We start from the raw sequence: 26,951 nt of genomic DNA, 5'->3' as shown, positions 1-26,951 counted from the left end.
AAATTTCCCTGATGTTTTCAAACGGGGAACGTAACACGGACAGAACCAAGTTCATGTCCCATGGAGGTAGAGGCTCCCTTCTAGGAGGGGCCAAGTGACGCACACCTTGAATGAAGGTGCAAATCAAAGAATTAGACGCCACAGGGCGCTGGAAAAGAACAGCCAGAGCAGATACGTGGCCAACGCAAGGTGCTTGTCCACACTAGACTGGAGGAAAGCCAACACTCTCGCCACCGAGTATGAACGAGGAGATAAACCCCTGGACTCACACCAGGCAAAATAAGCTTTCCATGTACAGTAATAAATCTTACCAGATGAGGCTTTTCTTCTTAGCCTTGATTAAAGTAGGAATGACCTCTTAGGAAAGACCCGTCTCTCAGGACCTGGCTTTCAACAGCCATGCCGTTAAAGCCAGCGACTAAAGCAGGATGGAAGATCGGTCCCTGAGACAGCAGATCTTCTCGCATTGGCAGCCACCATGGAGGTTCGACGGCCAGGTGAACGATGTCCGCATACCAGGACCGGCGTGGCCAGTGCGGCACCACCAGAATCACCAGTGTTTGTTCCGAGGCCAACCTGCGAAGGAACCTGGACAACAACTGAATCGGAGGAAAGGCATAGATCAGACGATACTTATGCCAAGGCACCACCAGCGCACCCGAGGAGTCTGCCAGAGGATCGCGCGTTCTTGCCACGAACCTTTCCACCTTGTGGTTTAGCCGAGACGCGAACAGATCCACATCAGAGGATCCCCACTTCGCACACAGCATTCAAAATACCTCCGGGTGCAGGAACCATTCCCCCTGGTCCAGGGTCTGGAGGCTCAGATAATCGGCCTGCCAATTCTCCACACCCAGAATGTGAACTGTCGATATAGCTGGGACATGAGTCTCGGCCCAAGACAGAATACTGGTCACTTCCTGGGCCGCCCGGGCACTCCTGGTGCCCCCTTGGTGTTTGATGTACGTCTCCGCAATGGCACTGTCCATCTGCACCCGCAGAGGATGGCCCTGAAGACGATCCGACCAGTGGAGCAGGCACAGCCTGATCGCTCTCAATTCCAATATGTTTATTGGAAGGGAGGATTCCACCTCCGACCAAGTGCCCTGGGCAGATAGGTTGCCCAGGGCGCCACCCCAGCCCGACAGGCTGGCATCCGTGGTAATCACCGTCCATAGCAACGGCCGGAAGGACTTTCCTTCCGAAACACCCGGGGACTGAAGCCACCACAAGAGATCCATTCTGGTTTGGCGACTCAGACACTCTCAGGTCCAAGGACTGAGGTAGTCTGTCCCACCTGGCCAGGATCTCCGCTAGGAGAGATCGCGTGTGAAACTGTGAAAATGGTATCACCTCGAAGGCCGATACCATCAACCCCAGGGACCGCATACAGGTCCTGAGTGACGAAGATTTGTTGTCCCTGAGGGACCTGACCTCGGACTGTAGGGTCCGGAGCTTGTCCTCCGGTAAGAACACCTTTGCTTGAGCAGAGTCCAGAACCATTCCCAAATACGGGAGATGAACGGAAAGGGACAAGGTCGACTTCTGAACGTTGATGGTCCAACCAAACTCCTGGAGCGTCTGGACCGCAGTGGAAAGATCGCGCAACAGGCTCTGACTGGCACTCGACCTTAACAGGAGATCATCCAGATATCCCAAGACCGCAATGCCCTGTGCCCGCAAAAGTCCCAGAACAGGCGCCAACACTTGGTAAAGACCCTTGGTGCTGAAGCGAGACCAAAAGGTAACGCCACAAACTGATAATGATCCTCCACGATAGCAAACCGGAGGTACCTCTGATGACCCTCGAAAATGGGGATGTGTAGATACGCATTCTTCAGGTCGATAGAGGCCAGGAATTCTCCTGGACTCAGGGAGGCCACCACCGAGCGGAGCGATTCCATGCGGAACTTTCCAACGCGCACGAAGCGGTTCAGAGCTTTTAAGTCCAGAATCGGACGCACTTTGCCCTGCATTCTGGGCACAGTGAACAGATTTGAGTAAAACCCCTGAAACCTGTCCCGATGAGGCACCGGACGATTACCCCCTGAGCGAGGAGATCCTGTACCGCTTGATGCAGGTCCTGTAACCGCCCTGGGGTCAAATGAAGATTTGAGGGAAAGAATCTGTCTGCCGGCCGTGAAAGAAATTCGATCTTGTACCCTGATCGAATGATTTCCTGAACCCACCTGTCCGGAACTCGGAGCAGCCAAGGTTGGAGGAAACCATGCAAACGTCCCCCCACCCCTGAAATGGGTGAGGGCGCCCCTTCAGGCAGAGGCGGACTGAGCCGCCGCACCAACTTGGCCTGGATTTTTGTTTGCCGGCCCAGGGCTTTCTCTGGCCACCCTGGCCCTTGAAGGGTTTCCCCTTGTACTGTGCCTTGAAGGCACGAAAGGACCCCTGATTTGGTTTAAAGGCGGGACCCCGCTTGCCGCGGAAAAACTTGCCCTTAGGATTCTGGGGCAGCAGAGTGCTCTTGCCCCCAGTGACTCCTTTAACCAATTCATCCAGGGAGTCTCCAAAAAGGCGAGACCCGCATAGGGAATATCAGCCACCGTCTTTCTGGACTTCTGGTCAGCCGACCAGCTTTTCAACCATATCAGTCGACGGTTAAGCACCGCGACACTGGACAAGCGCGCAGCCAATGGGGCCTCATTTAAGGCTGCATCGCACAAATACATGACCCCTTGATAAATCTGGTCCACCATCTCCACGGTAGTGGGGGGGGCAGAATTAGCCACTAGAGTGCGTCTTAGCACCTTGGTCCAATCCGCCACAGCCTAAGCTGCCATGACAGAGGCGAAAATAGGCTTTAGCATGGAACCCGCCACCACGTAGGTATGGCGGGCAAGAGATTCCAGCCTCCTATCCGTAGGATCCCCCCTAAATACCGGGGAATCTTCGGTGGGAACCAGAGTAGCCTTGTTCAATCTGGCTACAGTGTGATCCACTTGAGGAGCCACACACCAGCGTGCAACCGTAGTAGACGCATAAAGGTAGAGAAGTTGAAACCTTTTAGGCACCATGAAGGTGTGTTTTAAATTGCGCCATTGTTCACTCACTGTGTGATGAAACTCAGCGGGGCAAGGAAAAACCTGCACCGTCTTGCGGGTCCTGTGTGTACCAAAAGAGGACACAATGCCCGGAGGATTGGGCTCATCCTCTAAATGTAGTGTTTCTTTAATGGCAAGAATCAGCGCATCCATAGCTGCGCGTTCCTCGGGCGTCCAGGGGGGGGGGGGGGGAATCATCCACCCCTGTAACCTTCGCCTCCCCCTCAGACTCTTGCGGGTCCTGAGAAGAGCGAGGCCCTGAAAGGGGCATGCTACTCACAGCAACCATGTCACATTCAGAATCAGAAGAAAAATAAATCCTAGGTCTTTTTCTAGCAGCACGTTCAGTCAGCAGCACATCCATTTTGGACACCAAAGTCGCCACCACAGCAGCCAAATTAGTCAGGGTAGAGGATTCAGGAGGAACTTGAATCCCCCACCAAGGCTGGAGCACACCGCTACAATGACTGTGGAACACAGACCCCCCGCAGGGACAAACTGAAAGCCAGGAAGATTGCACAAGGGAGGAAAAGAAGGACAGCAGAACAGAGCCCCACAAGTGTGTTACCACCGCAGTCGGTCACTCCTGAGTGAAGGAAGGAGACTGAACTGAGGCTGCAGGCTAAGGAAATATGGATGCCTATGTAAAGTAATGGGAGGCTTCGGTAAAATGGCTGCCGACATGTGCTCGGAATGATGGTTTGCCACACACAAGATGGGGCCGCAAGGTGCCAAAATACACTACATACAATGCTGTAAAAGCGCCCATAGTGAAGCCAGACATGCTGCCCACACCTAAAATGGCGGACCGGCGGTTCTTAACCCCGCAGCGGTCACCGCATGTGTCTGTACCTCCAAGCACCCTGAAGTGACACAGGAGAGGGATCCCCAAAACCCCACACAGCACTGGCTGTGAGAGAAAAAACCCCCGCAGGGAGCGGGATCAGGGAGCCCAAAACGCACAGACATAGGAGATACCACAGACACACAGGACTGCCGACCCCAGACAGAGGCCCCACACAGAGTGTACTTACCTGTACCCGATTGCGTGGGGTGCCTCATATCAAACGGGAAACCGCCCACCCTCAGATGGCAGGGGAGTGCCGTCAGCCAAAAACGCAGGACACCAGTAGTGCACAGACGAACCGTGGATGTGTCCGGTGAGGTAGCCACCTCACTGGCTGCATCCCTGAGGACAGGGATGGGTTGTTTGCGAGGCCAGGGCGAACACATAGCCTGCTAAACGCTCGATGGCTGGCTGGGATTCCATCTGACCCTCTGTCCCAGAGCACCAGGACGACCAGTCCGATTCCCAGGTCTGCAAACGCCGTCTTCATCCGAAGATCCGACTACCGCTGTTAAAATAAACAGCTAGTAATGCAAAGAAAAAACTGAATTTTTGTAAAATCTTACCTGTAAAATTCCTTTCTCTGAGTCCTCCGACAGTCGCCGCCTCCTCTAAGTCATCACTATTGGGTATTGACTTCCGTTCCGCAGGAACAGCTAGGCATAAAGACTTAGTCAAAAGAACAAAGGCATTTGCATATACACACGCATGGGGGCTGTCCCATCTGGTCAATACCCCCCTGCAGTGACCACTCCCAACTCAGTTTGGTAGCATAGCAGTAGGTAATAAGACACAACCCCAAAAGAGGGGCGGGGGCGGCGGAGGACTCAGAGAAAGGAATTTTACAGGTAAGATTTTACAAAAATTCAGTTTTCTCTTACGTCCTCCGACAGTCGCTACCTCCTCTAAGTCATCACTATTGGGATGTCCCAAAGCAGTATAGACATGAGGGGTAGGAGACGCAACCGTAGAAAAGGCAACGCAGAACCCACATCAGAGAAAGGAATCTGACATGCACCGTAAGAGAACCCACTGGGCAACAGAAAACAATGCTCAACAGGAGCAACAGCCCAGGAATGCAAATACCAACAGCCAGGGACCCAGAAAAAATTCAAGGGACCTTCATGGCACTGCCGCACTGAGAACTTTGCGGCCAAAGGAAACATCAGCTGATGCCAGAACATCTACTTCATAGAATTTGTAAAAAGGTGTGCACCGACGACCAAGTCGCAGCCTTGCACACCTGGGCCACCGAGGCCCGAAGCCAATAGGCCCAGGACGCACTCAAAGATCTGGTAGAGTGCGCCTTAACAGGGAAGGGTGGAACCCGTTCCTTCAAAGCATAAGCCTGCTCAATGGTCTGTCTGATCCATTTGGCAATAGTTGCTGCGGACGCAGCCATGCCCTTCCGAGATCCCTCAGGAAGGACAAATAGGGAATCCGTCTACCGAAAGGATTCCGTAGACGACAGGGAAACCCTGATCGCCCTGACAACATCCAAGAAATGCAAACCAATCTCCTCCGGATGCTAAGGCTTCGTACAAAGCGAAGGGAGGACAAAGTCCTCATTAAGGTGGATCTCCGTGATCACCTTGGGAAGAAAGGACGGGGGTGGTCTCAAAACCACCTTATCCTCGCGAATCATGAAGGAAGGGGAGCGGCAAGACAACGCCGCCAGCTCCGACACTCTGCGAGCCGAAGTGATCGCCACTAAAAAGCAACCTTTTTGACAGCAGAGGCAACGATATCTCCCTGATGTTTTCAAAGGGAGCACGCTGTAACACGGACAGAACCAAGTTCAAGTCCCATGGAGGTAAAGGCTCCTTCCTGGGATGAACCAAATGTCGCACACCGTGAATGAAGGTGCGAATCAAAGAATGAGACGCCACAGGGCGTTGGAAAAGTATAGCCAATGTAGACACCTGGCCCTGTATCGTGGCCAGCGCCAGGCGCTGGTCCACTCCAGACAGGAGGAAAGCCAACACTCTCAACACCGAGTAAGAGCGAGTGGAGAACCCCCTGGACTCACACCAGGCGAAATAAGCTTTCCAGGTACGGTAATAGATTTTACCAGAGGAGGTTTTCCTAGCCTTGATTAGAGTAGGGATAACCTCAGGGAAGAGACCCTTGTCCCTCAGGACCTGGGTCTCAACAGCCAGGCCGTGAAAGCCAGCGACTGTAAAGCAGAATGGAAGATCGGTCCCTGAGACAGTAGATCTTCCCGCATTGGCAGTCGCCACGGAAGGCGCCACTGCCAGATGAACAACGTCGGCGTACCTGGACCGGCGAGGCCAGTCCGGTGCCACCAGAATCACTAGGTGCGGTTCCGAGGTTAACCTGCGGAGGAACCTGGACAGCAACTGAATCGGAGGAAAGGCATACATCAGACGATACTGATGCCAAGGGGCCACCAACGCATCCGAGGCGTCCGCCAGCGGATCGCGCCTTCTGCCACGAACCTTTCCAGCTTTCGGTTTTGCCGAGATGCGAAAAGATCCACGTCCGGGGATCCCCACTTCGCACACAGCATTTGGAAGACCTCCGGGTGTAGGGACCATTCCCCCTGGTCCAGGGTCTGGCGGCTCAGATAGACGGCCTGCCAATTCTCCACACCCGGAACGTGAACTGCTGAGATCGCCGGGACACGAGTCTCGGCCCAAGACAGAATGTCGGCCACCACCCGGGCCGCCCGAGCACACCTGGTGCCCCCTTGGTTGATGTAAACCACCGCGGTAGCATTGTCCGTCTGTATCCGGACAGGACGACCCCGAAGACGGTCCGACCATTGGAAGAGAGTTTTATCGCTCGCAATTCCAGCACATTCATCGGGAGGGAGGATCCCTCCTCCGACCAAGTGCCCTGGGCAGACAGGTTGCCCAGGACCCCACCCCAACCCGACAGGCTGGCATCCGTGGTAATCACCGTCCACACCAACGGACGGAAGGACTTGCCCTCCGCCACCGACGGGGGCTGGAGCCACCCCAGAAGAGCCAATCTGGTCTGACGGTTCAATGAGACACTCAGATCCAGGGACTGAGGCAGTCTGTCCCACCTGACCAGGATCTCCTCCTGGAGAGCCCGCGTGTGAAACTGAGCAAAGGGTATCGCCTCGAAGGCCGACACCATCAATCACCCGCATACAGGTCCTGAGTGACGAGGACGGATTGTCCCTGAGTGACTTGAGCTCGTCCTGCAAGGCCCGGAGCTTTTCCTCCGGCAAGAACACCTTTGCCTGAGCAGAGTCCAGACTCATTCCCAGATAGGGAAGACGAACCGATGGAGACAACTTCGATTTTTGAAACGTTGATGGTCCATCGGAACTCCTGGAGCGTCTGTACCGTGGTGGACAGATCGCGCACTAGGTCCCGGCTGACACGCGATCTTAAAAGAAGATCATCCAGGTAACCCAAGACCGCAATGCCCTAAGCAGGCCCAGAACCGGCGCCAACACTTTGGTAAAAACCCTTGGTGCCGAAACGAGACCGAAAGGTAACGCCACAAACTGGTAGTGGTCCTCTGCGATATCAAAACCTAAGGAACCGCTGATGACCCTCAAAAATGGGTATGTGCAGGTACGCATCCTTGAGATCTATCGAGGCCAGGAATTCCCCTGGGTTCAGAGAAGCCACCACCGAGCGGAGAGACTCCATACGGAATTTCCGAACACGCACAAAGCGGTTCAGCGCTTTCAGGTCCAGAATAGGACGCACTTTGCCCTCCTTTCTGGCACAGCGAACAGATTTGAACAAAACCCCCAAAACCTCTCCCGATGAGACACCGGTACAAGTACCCTTTGAGCAAGACGGTCCTGAACCGCGTGGTGCGGGTCCTGCAGACGCCCCGGAGGCAAATGAAGATCTGAGGGAAAAAATCTGTCCGCCGGCCGGGAAAGGAATTCGATCTTGCATCTTGATCGAATGATTTCCTGAACCCACCTGTCCGAAATTAGGAGTAGCCAAATTTGGAGGAAACCGTGCAAACGGCCCCCCACTCCAGAAATGGGTGAGGATGCCCCTTCAGGCAGAGGCGGACTGACCCGCCGAGCCGGCATAGTCTGACTTCTGCTTACCCGCCCAGAGCTTCATCTGACTGCCCTGGGCCTTGAAGGGCTTGCCCTAAGATTGGTTCCGAAAGGCACGAAAGGACCCCTGAGTGGATCTAGGCGCAGAACCCCGCTTGCCTCGAAAGGACTTGTTCGTCGGGTTCTGGGGCAGCAAGTGCTCTTGCCCCCTGTGATGCCTGTCACCAGGGTATCCAATGCCTCGCCATAAAGGCGAGAGCCAGCATAGGGAAGAACAGCAACTGTTTTTGCGAGGACTGGTCAGCCGACCAGCTTTTCCGCCACATCAGTTCCCGGTGAAGCACCGAGACACTATTATTATTATTATTATTATTATTATTATACAGGATTTATATAGCGCCAACAGTTTGCGCAGCGCTTAACAAAATGAGGGCAGACATTACAGTTACACTACAATTTGGAACAAAAGGAATCAGAGGGCCCTGCTCGTTAGAGCTTACTAGAGAGGCGAACCACTTTTAAGGCCGCATCACTCAAATACATGATTCCTTGGTGAATTTTATCCACCATTTCCAGCCGGGCAGGCGGAACATCAGACACGAGGTTGCTCCTAGGCACCTTAGTCCATTCAGCCACCGCCTAAACCACCAAAACGGATGCGAAAATGGGTCTAAGCAAAGAGACCGCCACCGAATAGGAATGGCGGGCAAGAGACTCCAACCGCCGGTCCGTGGGATCCCGGAAAACCGGGGTATCCTCAGCAGGAACCAGTGTAGCCTTGTTTAACACGGCCACAGCGTGATCAACCTGTGGAGGCACACACCATCGTGATTCCATAGCCGGAGCAAAGGAATAAAGCAATTTGAACCGACTAGGTACCAGGAATGGACGTTTTAACGTGCGCCACATTTCATTAACCGTGTAATGAAACTCAGCGGGCCAGGAAAAAACCTGCGCCGACTTGCGGGTCCTGTGCGTCCCAAATGAGGACACAACGCCCGGAGGACTGGGCTCATCCTCCAAATGCAGTGTTTCCGTAACAGAAACAATTGAATCATCCATGGTCTGCTCTGCAGGCGACCCCGGGGAAGAGGTATTAACCCCTTCCACCTCTGCCTCCCCCTCAGGCCCCAGCGGGTCCAAGGATGAGCGAGACCATGAAAAGGGCACACCCGCAGTAGCAGCAGCAGCCATATCACCATCTGAATCAGAGGAGAGAGACAATCCGAGCCTCTGTTTTAGCAGCACGTTCAGCCATCAGCATTTCCATGATTGACACCAAGGACGCCACTACAGCGTCCAAATCAGGTCTCAGAGGGGCCACAGGAGAATTGGGGACCCCCACCAGAGTTGGGGGGAATAGTATGTCCCGATAATCCATTGCTCAAATGAAAAACAAAGTGCAAAAGAAAAAATTTTTGTACTGCCCCTTTAAGAGCGCTGCGGAGTGCACAGCCCACCGCTACAGCTACAGTGACAAAAGACCCCCAAACGGGAGAAGACAAAAAAACTGAGCTACAATGACAATACAGAAAAAATTATTGAGAGCAATAACCTGCAGAGCTCCGCAGAGTGTTGCCACCGATGTCCTAGGCTGAACGTATAGGCTGCACGACTCAGGGAAAATGGCTGCCCCATTGGATTGCATTGAAAGCTCCGCCAAAATGGCCGCCGAACATGCAGTCGGAACGATCGTTCGGCTACCGCAAAATGGCGGCGGATGGCGCCAAAAACAGCATGTAGATAGCCCACAAAGAAGCCCAACATGCCTGCCCATTCTTAAAATGGCGGACCGCGCGTTTTTTTCCCACTGCGGTCGCCGCACACGCAGTCTGTACCCCCCAAACACCGAAGTGACACAGGGACAGGGACCCCCAAAAACACACAGCACCGCAGTGCATGTACAAGCGATCCCCGCAGGGATCGCACCAGGGATTCACACAGGCACAGACATGGGGAACACACAGCAACACAGACTGCCACCCCAGACAGAGGCCCCACACAGAAGTACTTACCTGTACCAGATGGCGTGGGGAAGCCTCTCAGAACGGAAAGCCGCTGTCCTCATCTGACAGGGAATGCCGTTAGCCAGGGACATTGCACTGCATGCAGGGCAGATGCGTCCATGTGAGGTAGCCACCTCACGGCTGCATTCCTGCTGCAAACAGGGATGGGTCGTTCATAGTGCCAGGGCGAACCATAGCTGAATGCTCGATGGCGGGCTGGGGGTCCATCTGACCCTCTGCCCTGGATAACCAGGGCGGTCAGTCCGAATCCCAGCTCCGCAGGAATCCATGTTCATCCGAAAAAATCGACTAAAAACTAAAGCTGACAAAATAAACAGCTAGTAAAGTAAGAAAAAAACTGACATTTTCAAAGAAAATCAAAGAAAAAGATCAGATAGGCTGAGACTGTAGCCCCAGCACAGGGAAGCCTAACTGTTCCTGACGCTAGGCAAGAAGAAACTGAGTTGGGAGTGGTCACTGCAGGGGGGTATTGACCAGATGGGACAGCCCCCATGGGTGTGTATATGCAAATGCCTTTGTTCTTTTGACTAAGTCTTTATTCCTAGCTGTTCCTGCGGAACGGAAGTCAATACCCAATAGTGATGACTTAGAGGAGGCGGCGACTGTCGGAGGACGTAAGAGAAAATGACATTTGCAGAAAATAAAATCATAAAATAGAAGAAGAAGGCTGAGACTGTAGCCCAAGCACAGGGAAGCCTTTCTACTCCTGAACTAGGCAGAAGACAAACTGAATTGGGATGGCTATTGCAGGGGGGTATTGGATCAGTGGGACAGCCCTCATGGGTGTGTCTATGTAAATGCTTTTGTTTAAACAAGTCTTATGCCTAGCTACTCCTAAGGAGAGGAAGTCAATACCCCATTGGTGAAGACTGTATGAGTGGGCGGCGACTGTCGGAGGACGTAAGAGAAATCAATTTTAATTCTATTTTAGAAAGCCCACAGTTCTGAATTCATATTCCAAGCTGAAATGATTTTGCATGCAAGAAGATGAAGACATTTCACAAACCGGGGCAATTGACAACTACAAGGCTTTCCTGGAAGTTACTACAAAAGCATTTTTCAAAGTTTCAGGAATTTACAGAGATACAGTACAGATTACAAATTTAAAGAAAAAAATATTCCACTGGCTGTTTAAAAGAACAAAATCACAAAAGTAAACTTCGCTTTACAATTAAGAATTAATTTTCCATTCTGGCAGTGAAAATGTAAACACGAATTATGTGTTTAGGACCCATTCGTTACTTACTCTTCCCTTGGGTGGGCTTTTCTGTGTGTGGAACTCATACTCGGTTGGCTTCCTTGGTCCTCAATTTCAGACTCAGAGTCCAGAAAACTAACACCTTTATCCTTCTTAAAAAAGGAGACACTATTTAGTCTCTTATTTTCTGGAGTCTCTGGGATGCTGGTCACTAACAATGAGAAAAAAAAAAGAAAAAATTAATGCATTCCTTTTAAGAATCCTAAAAACTGATTTTACACACAATATATACATACGGTACATATATAAAGACACACACTCCATATTACCAAAAGTAGTTTAGTCCGTAGGGTTCAATATTGGAGTTGGCCCACCCTTTCCAGCTATAACAGCTTCAACTCTTCTGGGAAGGCTGTCTACAAGGTTTAGGGTGTGTCTTTGGGAATGTTTGACCATTCTTCAAGTAGTGCATTTGTGAGGTCAGGCACTGATGTGGATGTGAGTGCTCTAATTCATCCCAAAGGTATTTTATCGGGTTGAGGGCAGGCCAGTCAAGTTCCTCCACCCCAAACTCGCTCATCCAATTCTTTTAGGACCTTGCTTTGTGCTCAATCATGTTGGAACAGGAAGGGGCCATCTCCAAACTGTTCCCACAAAGTTGGCAGCATGAAATTGTCCAAAATGTCTTGGTATGCTGACACCTTAAAAAAAGTTCCCTTCACTGGAACGGGCTAAGCCCAACCCCTGAAAAACAACCCCACACAACCCCCCCTCCACCAAATGATTTGGACCAGTGCACAAAGCAAGGTCCATAAAGACATGAATGAGTGAGTTTGGGGTGGAGAAGCTTGACTGGCCTGCACAGAGTCCTGACCTCAACCCAAAAGAAAACCTCTGGGATGAATTCAAGCGAAAAATGCGAGCCAAGCCTTCTCATCCACATCACTGCCTGTCCTTACAAATGCGCTTCTTCAAGAATGGTCAAACATTCCCATAGATGCTCTCCTAAACATGGTGGACAGCCTTCCCAGAAGAATTTAAGTGGTCATAGCTGCAAAGGGTGGGCCAACCTAATATTGAACCCTACGGACGAAGACTGGGATGCCAGTAAAGTTAATGTGCGTGTAAAGACAGACGCCGCAATACCTTTGGTAAAATAGTGCACATACATATAATACACACATGCACTTAATATTTATTACAGGTACGTGTGTAGCCAAGAGAGGGGCGGACAGATCAATCTAATACTTCCACATTTGAGATCGCAGTTCTCGTATTCAGAGCGGGCCAAAAGTACAGTGGGAGCTGTGCAGCATTATGGACATTTAGTGCACTGGAGCAAAGGTATCTTTTTGCAAATAGAAAGTGAAAAAAAAATTGTGCCCGTTCTGTTTTAAAGTCCATCTATAGCCCAATATTTTTTTTTTATTTTTTTTTTTTATTTATTTTTTAACCAGTTTTTGATTAGTGTGGAAGGGCTACCTCTACTGACAGATTTTATTGGAAAGATTCCTTAATCTTCTGTTTATTATTGTCTCTTTTCCTGTTGTAGATTTTTTTAAAAATGTTTTTTCTTTACCTTTAATGCTTATTTAGGGTAGAATGGTAACTAACCCTCTATGTAATAGCATGGACAGATGACAAGTCCTCCATATGAAGCGATCAGGGATCTTTTAGATCCCCCATTGTCTCCCTGCAGCTAATCAAGGACAGATTGTGCTCAGTTTACTGCTGCCCCATCTGTATCTAGGAAATGATAGCTGTGAACCCAGAAGTGACAAAATGGAAAAAAAAAAAAAAAAGGGGGACTCTCCTGCACAACCTTAAAAAGTAAAATAAATAATAAAATACAAATATGCATTTCCTGCTGCTGCTGAAATCCAACTAGTGCTCCACATACACTTGAATGTACAGATAAAATAAATTAATTCAGCGCTGCACCATATAAAAGACAAAACGATTATATATATATATATAACAAAAATTCAAACAAAAAAACATCCACATGTACAGCGATTCCAAATGCTGTATATTGTCACGGTGCTGACAGTTCATGAATCTTCCATAAACAACTCCTGTGCACCAAGGATCATAACTGGATGATACCTTCCAACCATGATCATGTGATCAATTCCTACTCCAACAACTTCACCACGGGCGTGGCTTCAGAGGGATTGAATCCCTCTGCGCAGTATCCTCCAAGGTGAGCTGCTTGTGGTGGCGGGGAGTGCTGTCACATGGTGAAGTGTAATAATCAGAAGCGGTTTATGGAAGATTCATGAACTGTTCAGCACTGCGACAATATACAGCATTTGGAATCACTGGATATTTTTCTGTTTGAATTTTTGTTATACAGATTGTCGGGTTCATTGATTGATTTAAAGAGCATCTATGGTCCAAATGTAATATATATTCATTCCCACTATGCCATGTGAATAGGCAATGTCCTGGCACAGAATTCACAGAGGCTGCCTTTAAAACTAAAGGTGGTAAGAAAGGGAGTTTCAGGAGGTGGAGTCAGTAAAAGAATCAGTGCTTGTAGGCAGCAAGATACCAATGGGATACATAGTCCTGAGAATTTGAAAGTAAAAACGGAGGAGAAGCTGCAAAGTATGGAGGGAATCCAGGAAGTTGTGGAAAGAAATGGCCAGCAAACAGATAGCACTAACAACATCAAAGGAGATTTTTCAAGTAAGTTAGTTATATTGGACTGTCAAATATGCCCATTGTTTGTATTATTTTTACAATGCTGATGAATGAGTAAAAGTGACAATAGAATTCTTAAGCAAAGATTTTCAGATTTACTATGCAAGTGCACCACACTGAACAAAGAAAGAAAAAAAAGAAATACATAAACCGCTTACTAGGTTTTTCATCAAATTCATTTTTTGGAGTTCCAGGTCTGCTTGTCCCTTCCTTGTCAATGGAAGCTGGGTCCCCCTTCTTATCAAAGCGGAAGCGGTCAAGATTAAACAAGCTCATTTCTTTCTACCTTCTTCACCACAAAATAATCTGGAAACAGAAAATAAAAAAACACATAAATCAAACTTTAAAATACAAAGGAAAAGCCTCTTGAACCACTTGAGCTCCGGAAGGTTTTACCCCCCCTTCTTGACTAGGTCATTTTTTTTTGCTATTCGGTACTGCACTACTTTAACTGGCATTTGCACGGTCATGCAACACTGTGCCCAAATGAAATTTAGATAATTTTTTTTTCCTACAAATAGAGCTTTTCTGGTGGTAGTTGATCACCAACTTTATATATATATATAAAAAAAAAAAAAAGACAGAAATTGTCTATTTTTCATTTCTACTTTCGGTTATAAACCATATCCAATAAAAATAAAATTTCTTCATAAATTTAGTCCAAAATGAAATCTGCTAAATGTCTTTGGTAAAAATGAATCCCAAAAGGGGAAAAATAATTGGTTTGTATGAATGTTATATATATTTAAAATTTGATCAATCCTGATGTACTGATGGCCTATCTCTTCTATCCATTTCCTGAGGCACTTAAAATAGCAGGATCTGAGGTATTCGTAAGAAGCATAGCAAGTATTTTTAAGTTGTAATTATATAAGATTATATATATATATATATATATATATATATATATATATATATATATATATATATATATATATATATATATATATATATATATATATATATATATATATATATATCTCTATCTATAGTCACCAGTGCAGTAGAGTCAGATGACTGGTATGGCGGTGATCAGGGACCCTGACTGGTGATCGGAAGTTAAATTATTATTTTTTTTTTTTTACATACTTTCATCAGAGTAGTTCAGTGTTGCCATAGTAACACTGTACCACTCTGGGGGGGGGGAGCGGGGTGATGAGGGATTTTTTTTTTAAACTTTGATTGCGGTTTAAATGGTGATCACTGTAACAGCAATGTTTTGAACTGTCATGAAAGGGTTACATTCATAACAGCTGTGATTACTAGTGATATGTGATTGGCTACAGAGTACTGTGATTGGCCCAGGTACCATGCGATAGCTGTGTGCCAATCTCAGCATCACTGTAAAGGAAACGGAGTTATGAATGACATTTATAATAGCTTTGTTGACATTGTAATCACATAGCGATCACATGATCCCCGGGTCTCTCAAAGTGTCCGGGTATCGGGTGCCGCAATCCAATGTGTCCAGAAAGACACAGCAGTTGCAGGAACATTGCACTGGGCACCCCAGGCTGGACGACATACATGTACGTCATCCAGCCTGCCCATGCCGCCAACCTGCAGTAAATGTACAGTAGGCAGTCAGTAAGTGGTTAAACTACAATAACGATCAGACATGGCTTGCAGACACAAGGGCACCTTTGGACTCCAGTATTGTCATGTTTGCGGGAGGAGAGTGTTAGATGTACTAGCACATTTAGATATACAGCAGTTAAAGCAACAGTTTATCTTCTTTTGGGATAAAGGTTTTACATGAATAAAAATTGATCATTGTGAGCACTCCCATCAGTGGTAAACAGTTTGTCTCAATACTCTGATGGATTTGCACTTTTTCTGTTGAAACACACTAGACTTACTGGCTGAAAATAAAGGAGGGTAAGCATGGAAAAAAAAAAAAAAAATATGAATGCAGCCATCACACCCAAGAAAAAGAAAGCGGCTATAAAAATAAGTGTTTGATTTTCGGTTTAATACTGCCAACTCAAAAAAGTACCTTCTATTACTCTCAGGCTCCACCCTATCTCCAAATTCCTTTTTTGCTGCTGTGATCTAACTTGCTGTTAGAGGGTGACTGCATTCGTTCTACATGGTCCTACTGTATGTATAATGTAGCCACCCTCTTTTTCTCATGTCTGACATGGATTATGGTACATGTAGTGTGCATAGAGCAGTGAACATGACAACAACTAACTTGCACTGCTCATTCCAAAAAAATGAAAGGGAGAGGCTCAGGAGATCAAGGAAGACATTACAAGGAGGTAGTAACGATTTCATGAAAATACAGCACCATTACAAGTTGGTGTATTTTTTTTGGAGAAAAAGGTGGCAGGCCTTGCAAATCTGAGCAAGACATGCCCGATCCTGAAAAGCCCACACATGCACTAACAGGAATGGTAGACTGTGCCAGGGCCCAGGCAAGAGCATGTGGGGACAAAAGTTTATCCTGGGATAGGAACATCCTAAACAGCCCTAGATGTTTAACCCTTTCCCAAGCAGTGTCATTGCACTGATCACTGTATTAGCGTCACTGGTTCCCGCCAAGTGTCAGTTAGTGTCCGATTGTTTGCTGCAATATCACAATGCCTCTATAGGTCACTGATCGCCACCAATACTAGGATTAGAAAAAAAAAATTCCATAAATATATACCATTGTTTATAGACGCTAGAAAGTTTGTGTAAACAATATATGCTTATTGGGATTTTTGTTTTACCAAAAACATGTGGCAGAATACATATTGGCCTAAATTTATGACGAAATTAGATTTTTATTGGATGTGTTTTATAGCAGAAAGTAAATACCAAAACAATCTTCTTTTGTTTAAAGTGCAAAAAATAAAAATGCAGTGGTGGTTAAATACCACCAAAAGCTTTTTCTGAGGGGAAAAAAATGCATATATTTTATATTTCAAATCTTGGAAGGCGGTCCACAAGGTTTAGCTGTGTCTGTGTATGGTAATGTTTAACCGTTCTTACAGAAGCACATTTGTCAAGTTAGGCACTGATGTGGACGAGAAGGCCTGGCTAACAGTCCCCGCTCCAATTCATCCCAAAGGTGTTCTATTGGGTTGAGGTCAGGACTCTGTGCAGGCCAGTCAAGTTCCTCCACACCAAACTACCTCATCCATGTCCTTGTTTGTGCACTGGTGTGCAGTCATGTTGGAACAGAATGTCTTGGTATGCTGACACCTTAAGAGTTCCCTTCACTAGAACTAAGAGGCCAAGCCCAACCCCTGGAAGAACAACCCCACACCATAATCCCTGCTCCACCAAATGATTTGGACCAGTGCACAAAGCAAGGTCCAAAAAAAAAAAAAAAAAAAAACCATGGTTGAGCAAGTACCTGACTTCACAAACGAACTTCCGGAAGAATGGTCAAACATTTCTGTAGACACACTCCTAATCCTTGTGGACAGCCTTCCCAGAAGAGTTGAAGCTGTTATAGCTGCAAAGGGTGGGCCAACTCAATATTGAATCCCTACGGACTAAGACTGGGATTCCATTAAAGTTCCATGTGCGTGGAAAGGTGTCCCAATACTTTTGACAATATAGTGTATATGTTGGTGGAAAGGACACCACTTCTGTCTTCACTTACAGTGGATGCCTAATTCACGTTAACTGAAACTATCTTGGATTTTATGGACTGTTAAAACAGTTCCAGCCAGTAAAAAAAAAAAAAAGGATTAAAAAAGATCAGCAGCTACAAATACTGTAGCTGCGAACTTTTAACCACTTCCGGACCGCCCACCGTGCATTTAGCTCGCTAATTTGACGTTTAATACCAGAGTTATGGCAGAAGATAGCTACCATAATCCCGGTATTTTTCTACATGGCCGGCGGTCCTCTTTCATATCAAAATGGTCCCAGAGGCAGATTCGCCACGGTATCACTTTTATGGGTGGCGGAAGAGGTGCCCACCCCTCTCCTGCCGCTTTCCGGTCATTTTCCCCCCACTTACAGAAGCCGGCCCTCTGTAGTGCTCGGCAGAAATTTCAGTGAGGCAAGATGGCCCCCTCTTGACTCTATGCCCTTGGAGGACCAGAGCGACGTCAGACGTAGTTTTCGCCCAACTGCATTTCTTTTTTTTTTTTTTTATTGCTTTTAAAAAGGAGTTGTAAAGTAAGGAAGGTTTTTTTATCTTCATGCATTCTATGAATTAAGATAAAAAGCCTTCTGTGTGTAGCAGCCCACTCAGCACCCCCTATTACTTGCCTGTGCCCCTTCTCTGTCCATGAGTCCATCCGCCCTCCTGGGACTCTTCCTCCTGATTGGCTGAGATACAGCCGCGGCGCCATTGGTTCCCGCAGCTGTCAAAGTCAGTGAGCCAATAAGGAAAGAGGGGCGGGGCCGAACAGCAGCTTAGTGTCTGGACGGACACATGGAGCTGCAGCTCGGCTCAGGTTCCCCCATAGCAAGCTGTTTGCTGTGGGGGCACTCGATAGGAGGGAGGGGCTAGGAGCAGGAACGAGGGACCCGAGAATAGGAGGATCCGGGCTGCTCTGTGCAAAACCACCAGTAGAGACTTGACACTCTAAGTGCCGGTTCACATTTCTGCGATGCGGGAACGCTGCGAATATCCAGTGTTCCCGCATCGCATCCGCACCCCTGGCAGTTCACACTGCCATATGCGATACGCTGGGGTGTCAATTAAAAGTTAACGACACCCCCAGATCAGATCGCATATCGCAGTGCGATCTGAAAGTTCGCACAGAATCGTCTCGCACTGGTGTGAACCACCATGCGATCCGATTCTGCTGCGGACCAAAAAAGTTGGCTATTCTGAACGCTTTTGTAATATACAGAGCATCAGGACGAACCGGATCCTTCCGAGAATTCAAAGGAAGGGATCATCAATGCCTACCTGTACCCAGGAGGTGTTCCTGCCCAACTTCCCCTTCCAGATGCAGTGAGCTGCCTGCATGAGAGGCACTTTCCACAAGTCCTCCCGAGTACCCCTTCCCAAAGAAGATGTTGTGTCTGTAGCAGGCGCGGATTTAGGCGTGACACCTGCTATTATTGTCCCGACCAACCTGGTCTCTGCATCTGGGACTGTTTCCGTCGCTACCACACACACTAGTAGAGTTTTAGTGTAGGGTACAGCACGACACAGTGTAGAGCACACTAACACAGGGTCTCAAAAGATGTTCGATGGCTATCGACATTTTGAGAGACCCTAACCTGGAAAGTTGCAGTTGACAAAAAAACAAAAAAATATAAAATAAAAAAGCCAAAAACAGTTGTCTCAGGTTCTTCAACTATATATGGATACCTCTGATGGCAGCGCTGTGGTAGGTTGATTTCACCACTGCAGTTAAAATACCTTTAGGTATACGTGGAATATTGTCATATGTACCCGCCATTAAGAAGTGGGTTTGGATGTTTGGGCGGTTAATGGTGTGTGTGTGTATACTACACAATTTTCCTGCAGAGATTTGTTAGGTTCTCTTTTTTTCCCTTTCAGCCCACAGGCTGCATGGAAAAAAAAAAAAAAAAAAAAAACCTACACTATATGCCAAACAAGGATCAGCAATGTACTGGTACGTTGCTGGACTTGGAGTGGTTATACCAGGATGATGCCTGCCGATTTAGGCATCATCTTGGTATGTTTTTTTTACAGCCAGTGGTCGGCTTACATGTAAAAGCAATCCTAGCGGGTAATTTCCCGCTAGACTGCTTTTACAAGCAGTGGGAGGGGATTCTCTCACTTAATGATATATTGCTCACGCATGTCATGGGTATATGTGAAATGACACCCCAAAATACATTCTGCTGCTTCTCCTGAGTACAAGGGATACCACATGTGTGAGACTTTTTGGGAGCCTAGCTGTGTATAGGACCCCGAAAACCAATCACCTCCTTCAGGTTTTCTAATGGCCAAAATTGTGCATTTTACTTCCGCACTACCTGTCACAGTTTCAGAGCCCCTGAAATTTCAAGATAGGGCAAACCCCCCCCCCCCCAAAAAAAATGACCCCATTTTGCAAAGCAGACACTCCATGCTATTAGCTGAGAGGCATGGTGAGTCCATGGAATAGTTTATATTTTGCCACTGCCCTGCCATTTTAGCACTTCATGAAATGAGATAGGCAGTCAAAGTAAAAGCTGCATAAATTCCAGTATTTACACCATAGTTTGTAGACGCTATAACTTTTGCGCAAACCAATAAAAAATACGCTCATTGAGATTTTTTTTGTCGAAGACATGTAGCTAAATGCATTTTGGCCAAAATATATGACATAAATTGAGTATATTGGATATTTTTTAAAAGACAAAGTTGAAAATGTCATTTTTTTCTCAAAATTTTCGCTCTTTTTTTATAATTATCGCAAAAAAAAAAAAAAAAAAAACAGAGGTGATCAAATACCACCATAAGAAAGCTCTGTTTGTGGGAGAAAAAAAAAAAGGGGACGTACATTTAAAGTCACGCAGTGCCAAGTTGAAAAAAGGGGCCTGGTCCTTGAGCAGCCAGATCTTCCGGGGCTTAAGTGGTTAAGCAGACTGCGATTGTCTATTGTTGTGACTTGGATGATGGTCAGATCACATTTTATGACCAATTTGTGCAAAATCCATATCATTGCAAAGGGTTCACATACTTTTTCTTGCAGCTGTGTGTGTGTGTATATATGCAGCTGTGTGTGTGTATATATATATATATATATATATATATATATATATATATATATATATATATAGATACACACACACACTCAAAAGTTTGGGGTCACCCAGGCAATTTCCTGTTTTACACTTTACGCTTTTACGCTTTAACAAAATATAGTCAAGACATTGACGAGGTTAGATATGATTTTTATTTGCAATAATAATTTTGTCCTTCAAACTTTGCTTTCAAAGAATTATCTATTTGCAGCAATTACAGCCTTGCAGACCTTTGGCTTTCTAGCTGTCAATTTGTTGAGGTAATCTAAAGAAATTTCCCCCCACGCTTCCTGAAGCACCTCCCACAAGTTGGATTGGCTTGTTGGGCACTTCTTACGTACCATACGGTCAAGCTGCTCCCATAACAGCTCAATAGGGTTGAGATCTGGTGACTGGCTACTCCATTACAGACAGAATACCAGCTGACTGCTTCTTCCCTAAATAGTTCTTGCATAGTTTGCAGGTGTGCTTTGGGTCATTGTCCTGTTGAAGGAGGAAATTTGCTCCAATCAAGCGCTGTCCACAGGGTATGGCATGGCGTTGCAAAATGGAGCGATAGCCTTCCTTATTCAAAATCCCTTTTACCTTGTACAAATCTCCCACTTTACCAGCACCATATAAGCCCCAGACCATCACATTACCGCCACCATGCTTGACAGATGGCGTCAGGCACTCCTCCAGCATCTGCTTGCTTGTTCTGCGTCTCACAAATGTTCTTCTGTATGATCCAAACACCTCAAACTTAGATTTGTCTGTCCAGAACACTTTTTTCCAATCTTCCTCTGTCCAATGTCTGTGTTCTTTTGCCCATCCTAATCTTTTCCTTTTATTGGCGACTCTCAGATATGGCTTTTTCTTTGCCACTCTGCCTAGAAGGCCAGCATCCCGGAGTCGCCTCTTCACTGTGGACATTGAGACTGGCGATTTGCGAGTGCAATTTAGTGAAGCTGCCAGTTGAGGACTTGAGAGGCGTCTATTTCTCAAACTAGAGACTAATGTACTTGTCCTCTTGCTTAGTTGTGCACCAGAGCCTCCCACTTCTTTCTATTCTGGTTCAAGCCGGTTTGTGCTGTTCTCTGAAGAGAGTAATACACACGGTTGTAGGAAATCTTAAGTGTCTTGGCAATTTCTCGCATGGAAAAGCCTCCATTTCTCAAAACAAGAATAGACTGTCAAGTTTCAGAAGAAAGTTCTCTTTTTCTGGCCATTTTGTGAGTATATACGAACCCACAAATGCTGATGCTCCAGATACTCAACTAGCTCAAAGGAAGCCCAGTTTTACAGCTTCTCTAATCAGCACAACAGTTTTCAGCTGTGCTAACATTAATTGCACAAAGGTTTTGTAATTATCAATTAGCCTTTTAAACACTATTAGCTAACACAATGTACCATTAGAACACAGGGGTGATGGTTGCTGGAAATGGCCCTCTGTACACCCAAGTAGATATTCCATTAAAAAACAGCCGTTTCCACCTAGAATAGTCATTTACCACACTAGCAATGTCTAGACTGTATTTCCGATTAATTTAGTGTCCTCTTCATTGAAAAAAAAAAAAAAAAAAAAAAAAAAAAACAGTGCTTTTCTTTCAAAAAGAAGGACATTTCTAAGTGACCCCAAATATTTGATCAGTATTTGTAAATATTTTATTATACCTTTTCATATGACAACACTAAAGAAATGACACTTTGCTACAATGTAAAGTAATGAGTGTACAGCTTGTATAACAGTGTAAATTCGCTGTCCTCTCAAAATAACTCAACACACAGCCATTAATGTCTAAAACACTGGCAGCAAAAGTGAGTACACCCCTAAGTCAAAAAGTCCAAATTGGGCCCAAAGTGTCAATGTTTTGTGTGGCCACCATTATTTGCCAGCACTGCCTTAACCCTCTTGGGAATGGAGTTCACCAGAGCTTCACAGGTTGCCACTGGAGTCCTCTTCAACTCCTCCATGATGACATCACAGGGCTGGTGGATGTTAGAGACTTTGCGCTCCTTCACCTTCCGTTTGAGGATACCCCACAGATGTTCAATAGGGTTTCGGTCTGGAGACATACTTGGCCAGTCCATCACCTTTACCCTCAGCTTCTTTAGCAAGACAGTGGTTGAGTTGTTGGAATACTGCCCTGCGGCCCAGTCTCGGAAGGGAGGGGATCATGCTCTGCTTTAGTATGTCACAGTAAATGTTGGCATTCATGGTTCCCTCAATGAACTGTAGCTCCCCAATGCCGGCAGCACTCATGCAGCCCTAGACCATGACACTCCCACCACCATGCTTGACTGTAGGCAAGACACTGTCTTTGTCACCGCCTGATGACACTAGCATAAGCTAAATGAATTGTGGTCTCTGCTAAACCCGGAAGTTGAGAGGAGAGTCACCTCCGATTGCATTGGAACGCATGCTGGGATGCACGCCAGACTGCTGCACGCTACAGGGGTAAACCAGGAAGGAGATTATCAGGAGACTGCAGATCCTGTCCCCCCCCGATCCTGCTACCCATAGCAACCAATGCATATTGCCCTGTGCCAGGTGGGCACAACTAATAGTAAGCAGCCATTTTTTATGACTGATTCAATTTAAAAATAAAGTTACAGTATTACACTATTTTCAGCTTCTTATCTGTCTCCGTGCATATGGGCTTAATATATACCTACGTGAGGTAAATTAATGGAGGAGTGAGGAGAAGGAGCATAATACTTTGTTGAAAACCATACAAATATCCAAGTGGAGAGAGGAGGTGTGCCTATGGTCTGATCCACCCAAGGGAAAAAGGATCACAGGCTTTTGGGGTCTGTGTGACCTTCCTGTATCTGGTAAGAGGCAATGATTACCATCCTTATTGGTAGTCACCTGATATCCAAGCAATACTACCCCCCACTATCTTGCATGAACTGTTTGGATCACAGTCCACTATTGGAGCACTTTATAAGCACTTATCTGAATACTAATTATAATTTTTGCCAAAAATTAATTTAATTTTTCACCATCTTGTATTCATATGTTTTATACCTTAATTTCTATAATAAGTTATTATCAAGCACTTGATTGGCAATTTACTGCCCTTTTCAGCACTTTATAATTGTGCCTTGCACAGTACACATTTGTGTCACTAGCACCTTATAATCTACAGTGATTTTGTATATGATTATTGGTTGTTTATTTTATACCTATATACATTTTTTTATCACAACATATATATATTTTTTTATTGCACAGTAAACTTTTGTGTCGCTAGCACTTCACCATTTTAAATGATTTTGCATATGATAACTGGCTGTTTGCTTTTAATCTATTTTATACATTATTTATCACACTAGATAAAAGAGCTAGTATTTTATGCATTTCAATTTATATATTGTGAAGATAGGTGTGTACCGCGCTCAGGAAAAAATGTATATATTAAATAACTAAATTGTTTGTGAACTTCAATGCAGCTGTTCAAAGTGGTAGTACCAAATGTGTTTAAAGTGCAGTGCAAATACAGCGCAAAGATTACTAGTGAAACTAAAATATTAATATTGGCGATGAGATTCTAGGATGCAGCTGTTCATAAATAATGGATTCCCAAAATTCACAAATGCAAGAACAATATCACAGCGCAAACCAATAGTGAATCATATACAAAATGATTAGGGTTCTACTAAAAACAAAGCTCATAAAGTGCACCGTGCAAATATGTGCAAAGGAGGCTGAAGTGTAGAAACCATAAGAACATAAGCAATATATAAAAATATAATAAAATAAAGATATGATAAAATGCCAGTCCAAATAAATTAGTTCTTATTAGATCTCAATAGATGGAAAAGATGTTAACAGTCCCACAGATGGGTCCCACAACAGTGCTGGAGTGCCAGGAAGAAAGGTGCACAATCATGCAATCTTTTCCAGTGCAGTGAGCAAGTGCCTGTCCTCCCCCTTTGGGTGTTCACTTACCGGACAACGATGACCCCTATGCTATATAGCTATAGAGATCGACAAAGCTTTTGTCCTAGTAAGGAACCGACTTTCAGACTCCTCCAAGCCAAATGTGTCTCCACAGATGTAAATACCCCGATACATGTATTGGAGAAAAAGGATGCTCACATAGTGTAAATCCGATAAACGAGTATTTATTGTGCAAATGTTGAAAACAAACTCACATTTCGTAGCTCTTGATAAGGCATATAATGAAATAGATCTCGTCCTTCCTAATAGCTGATGCCGCTAGAACGCCCCGTGGTTGCGGCGTGCGTTCCACCGCACCGGAAGTGACGTATCGCTATGGCGTAGACCGGAATTGCGTCGACGCGTTTCGCCCTCCTCCGGGCGTTATCACAGACTTCTGTGATTGTTATTGTGGCATTTTTAAAATACCGAGTTTCTCTGCTCCTGGGTCTGACTTGTGAATCGATACATTTCAGTGAGCTGGATGACTCATTTACTCAGGCTACATTCACACCTGAGCGTAGCGTTTTTCGCGCGTTTTTTACCGCGATTTTTGCGGCGTTTTTTACCACGATTTTACCGCGATTTTTACCGCGATTTTTGTGCAGGCGTTTTTAGATTGAATAGAGATCAATGGAAAACGCCTGTAATCTGACCAAAAAGAAGCTCATGTACTTTTTTGAGTGTTGGGCGTTTTGTATACAGCGTCAAAACGCTCAGATGTGAACAGGGGCCATTGAAATGAATAGGATTTGTCTTGTTGGGCGTTTTGAGAGCTGATCCTAGAGCAGAAAAACGCCCCAAAAACGCCCCAAAACGCCTACATGTGAACGGAGCCTCACACAGCTCTCCCAGTAACTATAAACAAAAATGTTTTACATTGTATCTTTTCCTTCCCTCTGCCAGGGAGAAAGGAAGTTTAACCTCTTAAAGACTGGACCTTTTTCTGACACTTGTTAGTTAAAATCAGTTTTTTTTTTGCTAGAAAAGTACTTAGAACCCCCAAACATTTTATATATTTTTTTTAGCAGAGACCCTACAGAAAAAAAATGGCGATTGTTGTAATATTTTATGTCACACTGTATTTGCGCAGCAGTCTTTCAAACGCAATTAATATATAAAAAATAAAAAAATTTCCGCGCTAATATGATAAATAATTAATAAAAAGTTGATAAATATATATCAGCAGCCAACACAAAATCAACTAACAGTGACTCAAATTAACAATAAAACATAAAAGTGTAGCGCTAAGAGTATTGATGATCACAAAAATGATAAATAGTGTCCAAATGAATGGAAAAAACTACTAATCACAATGATGTGTATAACGAAGAGAAAAAGTGTCCAAATGAATAAGTCCCAATATAAATGATATAGAATGAGATCATAAATCCACGTGTACAATATTGCAAGAAGTGATTCGACCCGTGACACCCAGGGTATGTGAAGGAAGGGGACACCTCGGTGATGGGATATATTAAGCAGCTTACCAGATTTCCTTGGCTGCTCAACTTAATGAGTCAGCCTCTCCCAGCTGTTAATCAAGGTCGCTGAAGATCTGATGTTAAAGGGATGCTTAATCGATGCAAGTAGACCACCTCTTAAGAAGCATGTAGCAGATCAATATAGGGTTCATACTCCTCAATATTTTTCTCCAGCATAAATGAATGTGTGGAAAGAAAAGAAAGCGAAGCCCATAGCGTAATCCCGTTTTAGAAATAATATTCCACTTTATTAAAAAAAATTTTACTCACATTTTCTCAAGAATAAAATAGCTTTATCAAATCGCTAGACAGGGGATGGAGGTGCGGCGTCCCGCGAACAATCCCAAGTAGCAAAGGATGATGAAGGCCGGCTAATTTCCAGGGGGCGTGTGGACGTTGCGTCTGGAGTCGCCAACGTTTCGTCTCAATAGACTTCGTCTGGGCTTTTGCACCATGCGACTAACCTGCAGTTCCTGCTCTGGCAAGCTTTCTGCATTTTTCATGGCCACTGCATTTTTTTAAATTCTGCATGCACCTTTTTTCAGCTGAAAACGCAGGCATAGCAGCTCAAGCCCATTCACATCAATGGGCTGCTATGCCTGTGCAAATGTGGGCCCCCAACCCGCATACATGTGAACCAGGCCTAAAGCAATAGTAAAGTCATTAATAGATAAAAACCGCTCCTCCTGCAGGTTTAACCAATTAATGACTTTACTATTGCTTTAGGCCTGGTCCTTAGGCCAAGAATCCATCCTTCTTTTGCACCATGCGACTTACCTGCCATTGCTGCACACGCAAACTGTTTTTAAATGCCGTGCCCACTTATACAAAAAACGCAGAAAGCTTGCCAGAGCAGGAACTGCAGGTTAGTCGCATGGTGCAAAAGCAGGATGGATTTCAAGGCCACTGAATTTTAAAAAAATGCTGCATGCACCTTTTTTCTGCGGAAAATGAGGGCATAGCAGCCCGTTCAAATCAATGGGCTGCTATGCCTGTGCAAATGTGGGCCGCCAACCAGCATACATGTGAA

The 26,951-nt window shown here is 45.8% G+C and overlaps 1 protein-coding gene across 1 annotated transcript in view; it reads right to left on the bottom strand.

Moving 5' to 3' along the window:
- The window catches only part of SMARCAD1 (SNF2 related chromatin remodeling ATPase with DExD box 1), a 261,584-nt gene that overhangs the window by 225,843 nt on the left and 8,790 nt on the right, over positions 1 to 26,951 (bottom strand). The window contains exons 2-3 of the mRNA XM_082268551.1: positions 14,014 to 14,161; positions 11,198 to 11,360 (exon numbers count right to left, since the gene is read on the bottom strand). Coding sequence (XP_082124677.1) covers positions 11,198 to 11,360; positions 14,014 to 14,131 — 281 coding nt within the window. The 5' untranslated portion in view covers positions 14,132 to 14,161. The remainder of the gene's footprint in view (positions 1 to 11,197; positions 11,361 to 14,013; positions 14,162 to 26,951) is intronic.

Source organism: Pelophylax lessonae (genome assembly GCF_965119305.1).
Source record: "Pelophylax lessonae genome assembly, chromosome: 1".
Classification (NCBI taxonomy): Eukaryota; Metazoa; Chordata; class Amphibia; order Anura; family Ranidae; genus Pelophylax; species Pelophylax lessonae.
Note: the sequence above shows the minus strand (reverse complement) of the source record. Positions and strands in the feature narration are given on the sequence as shown.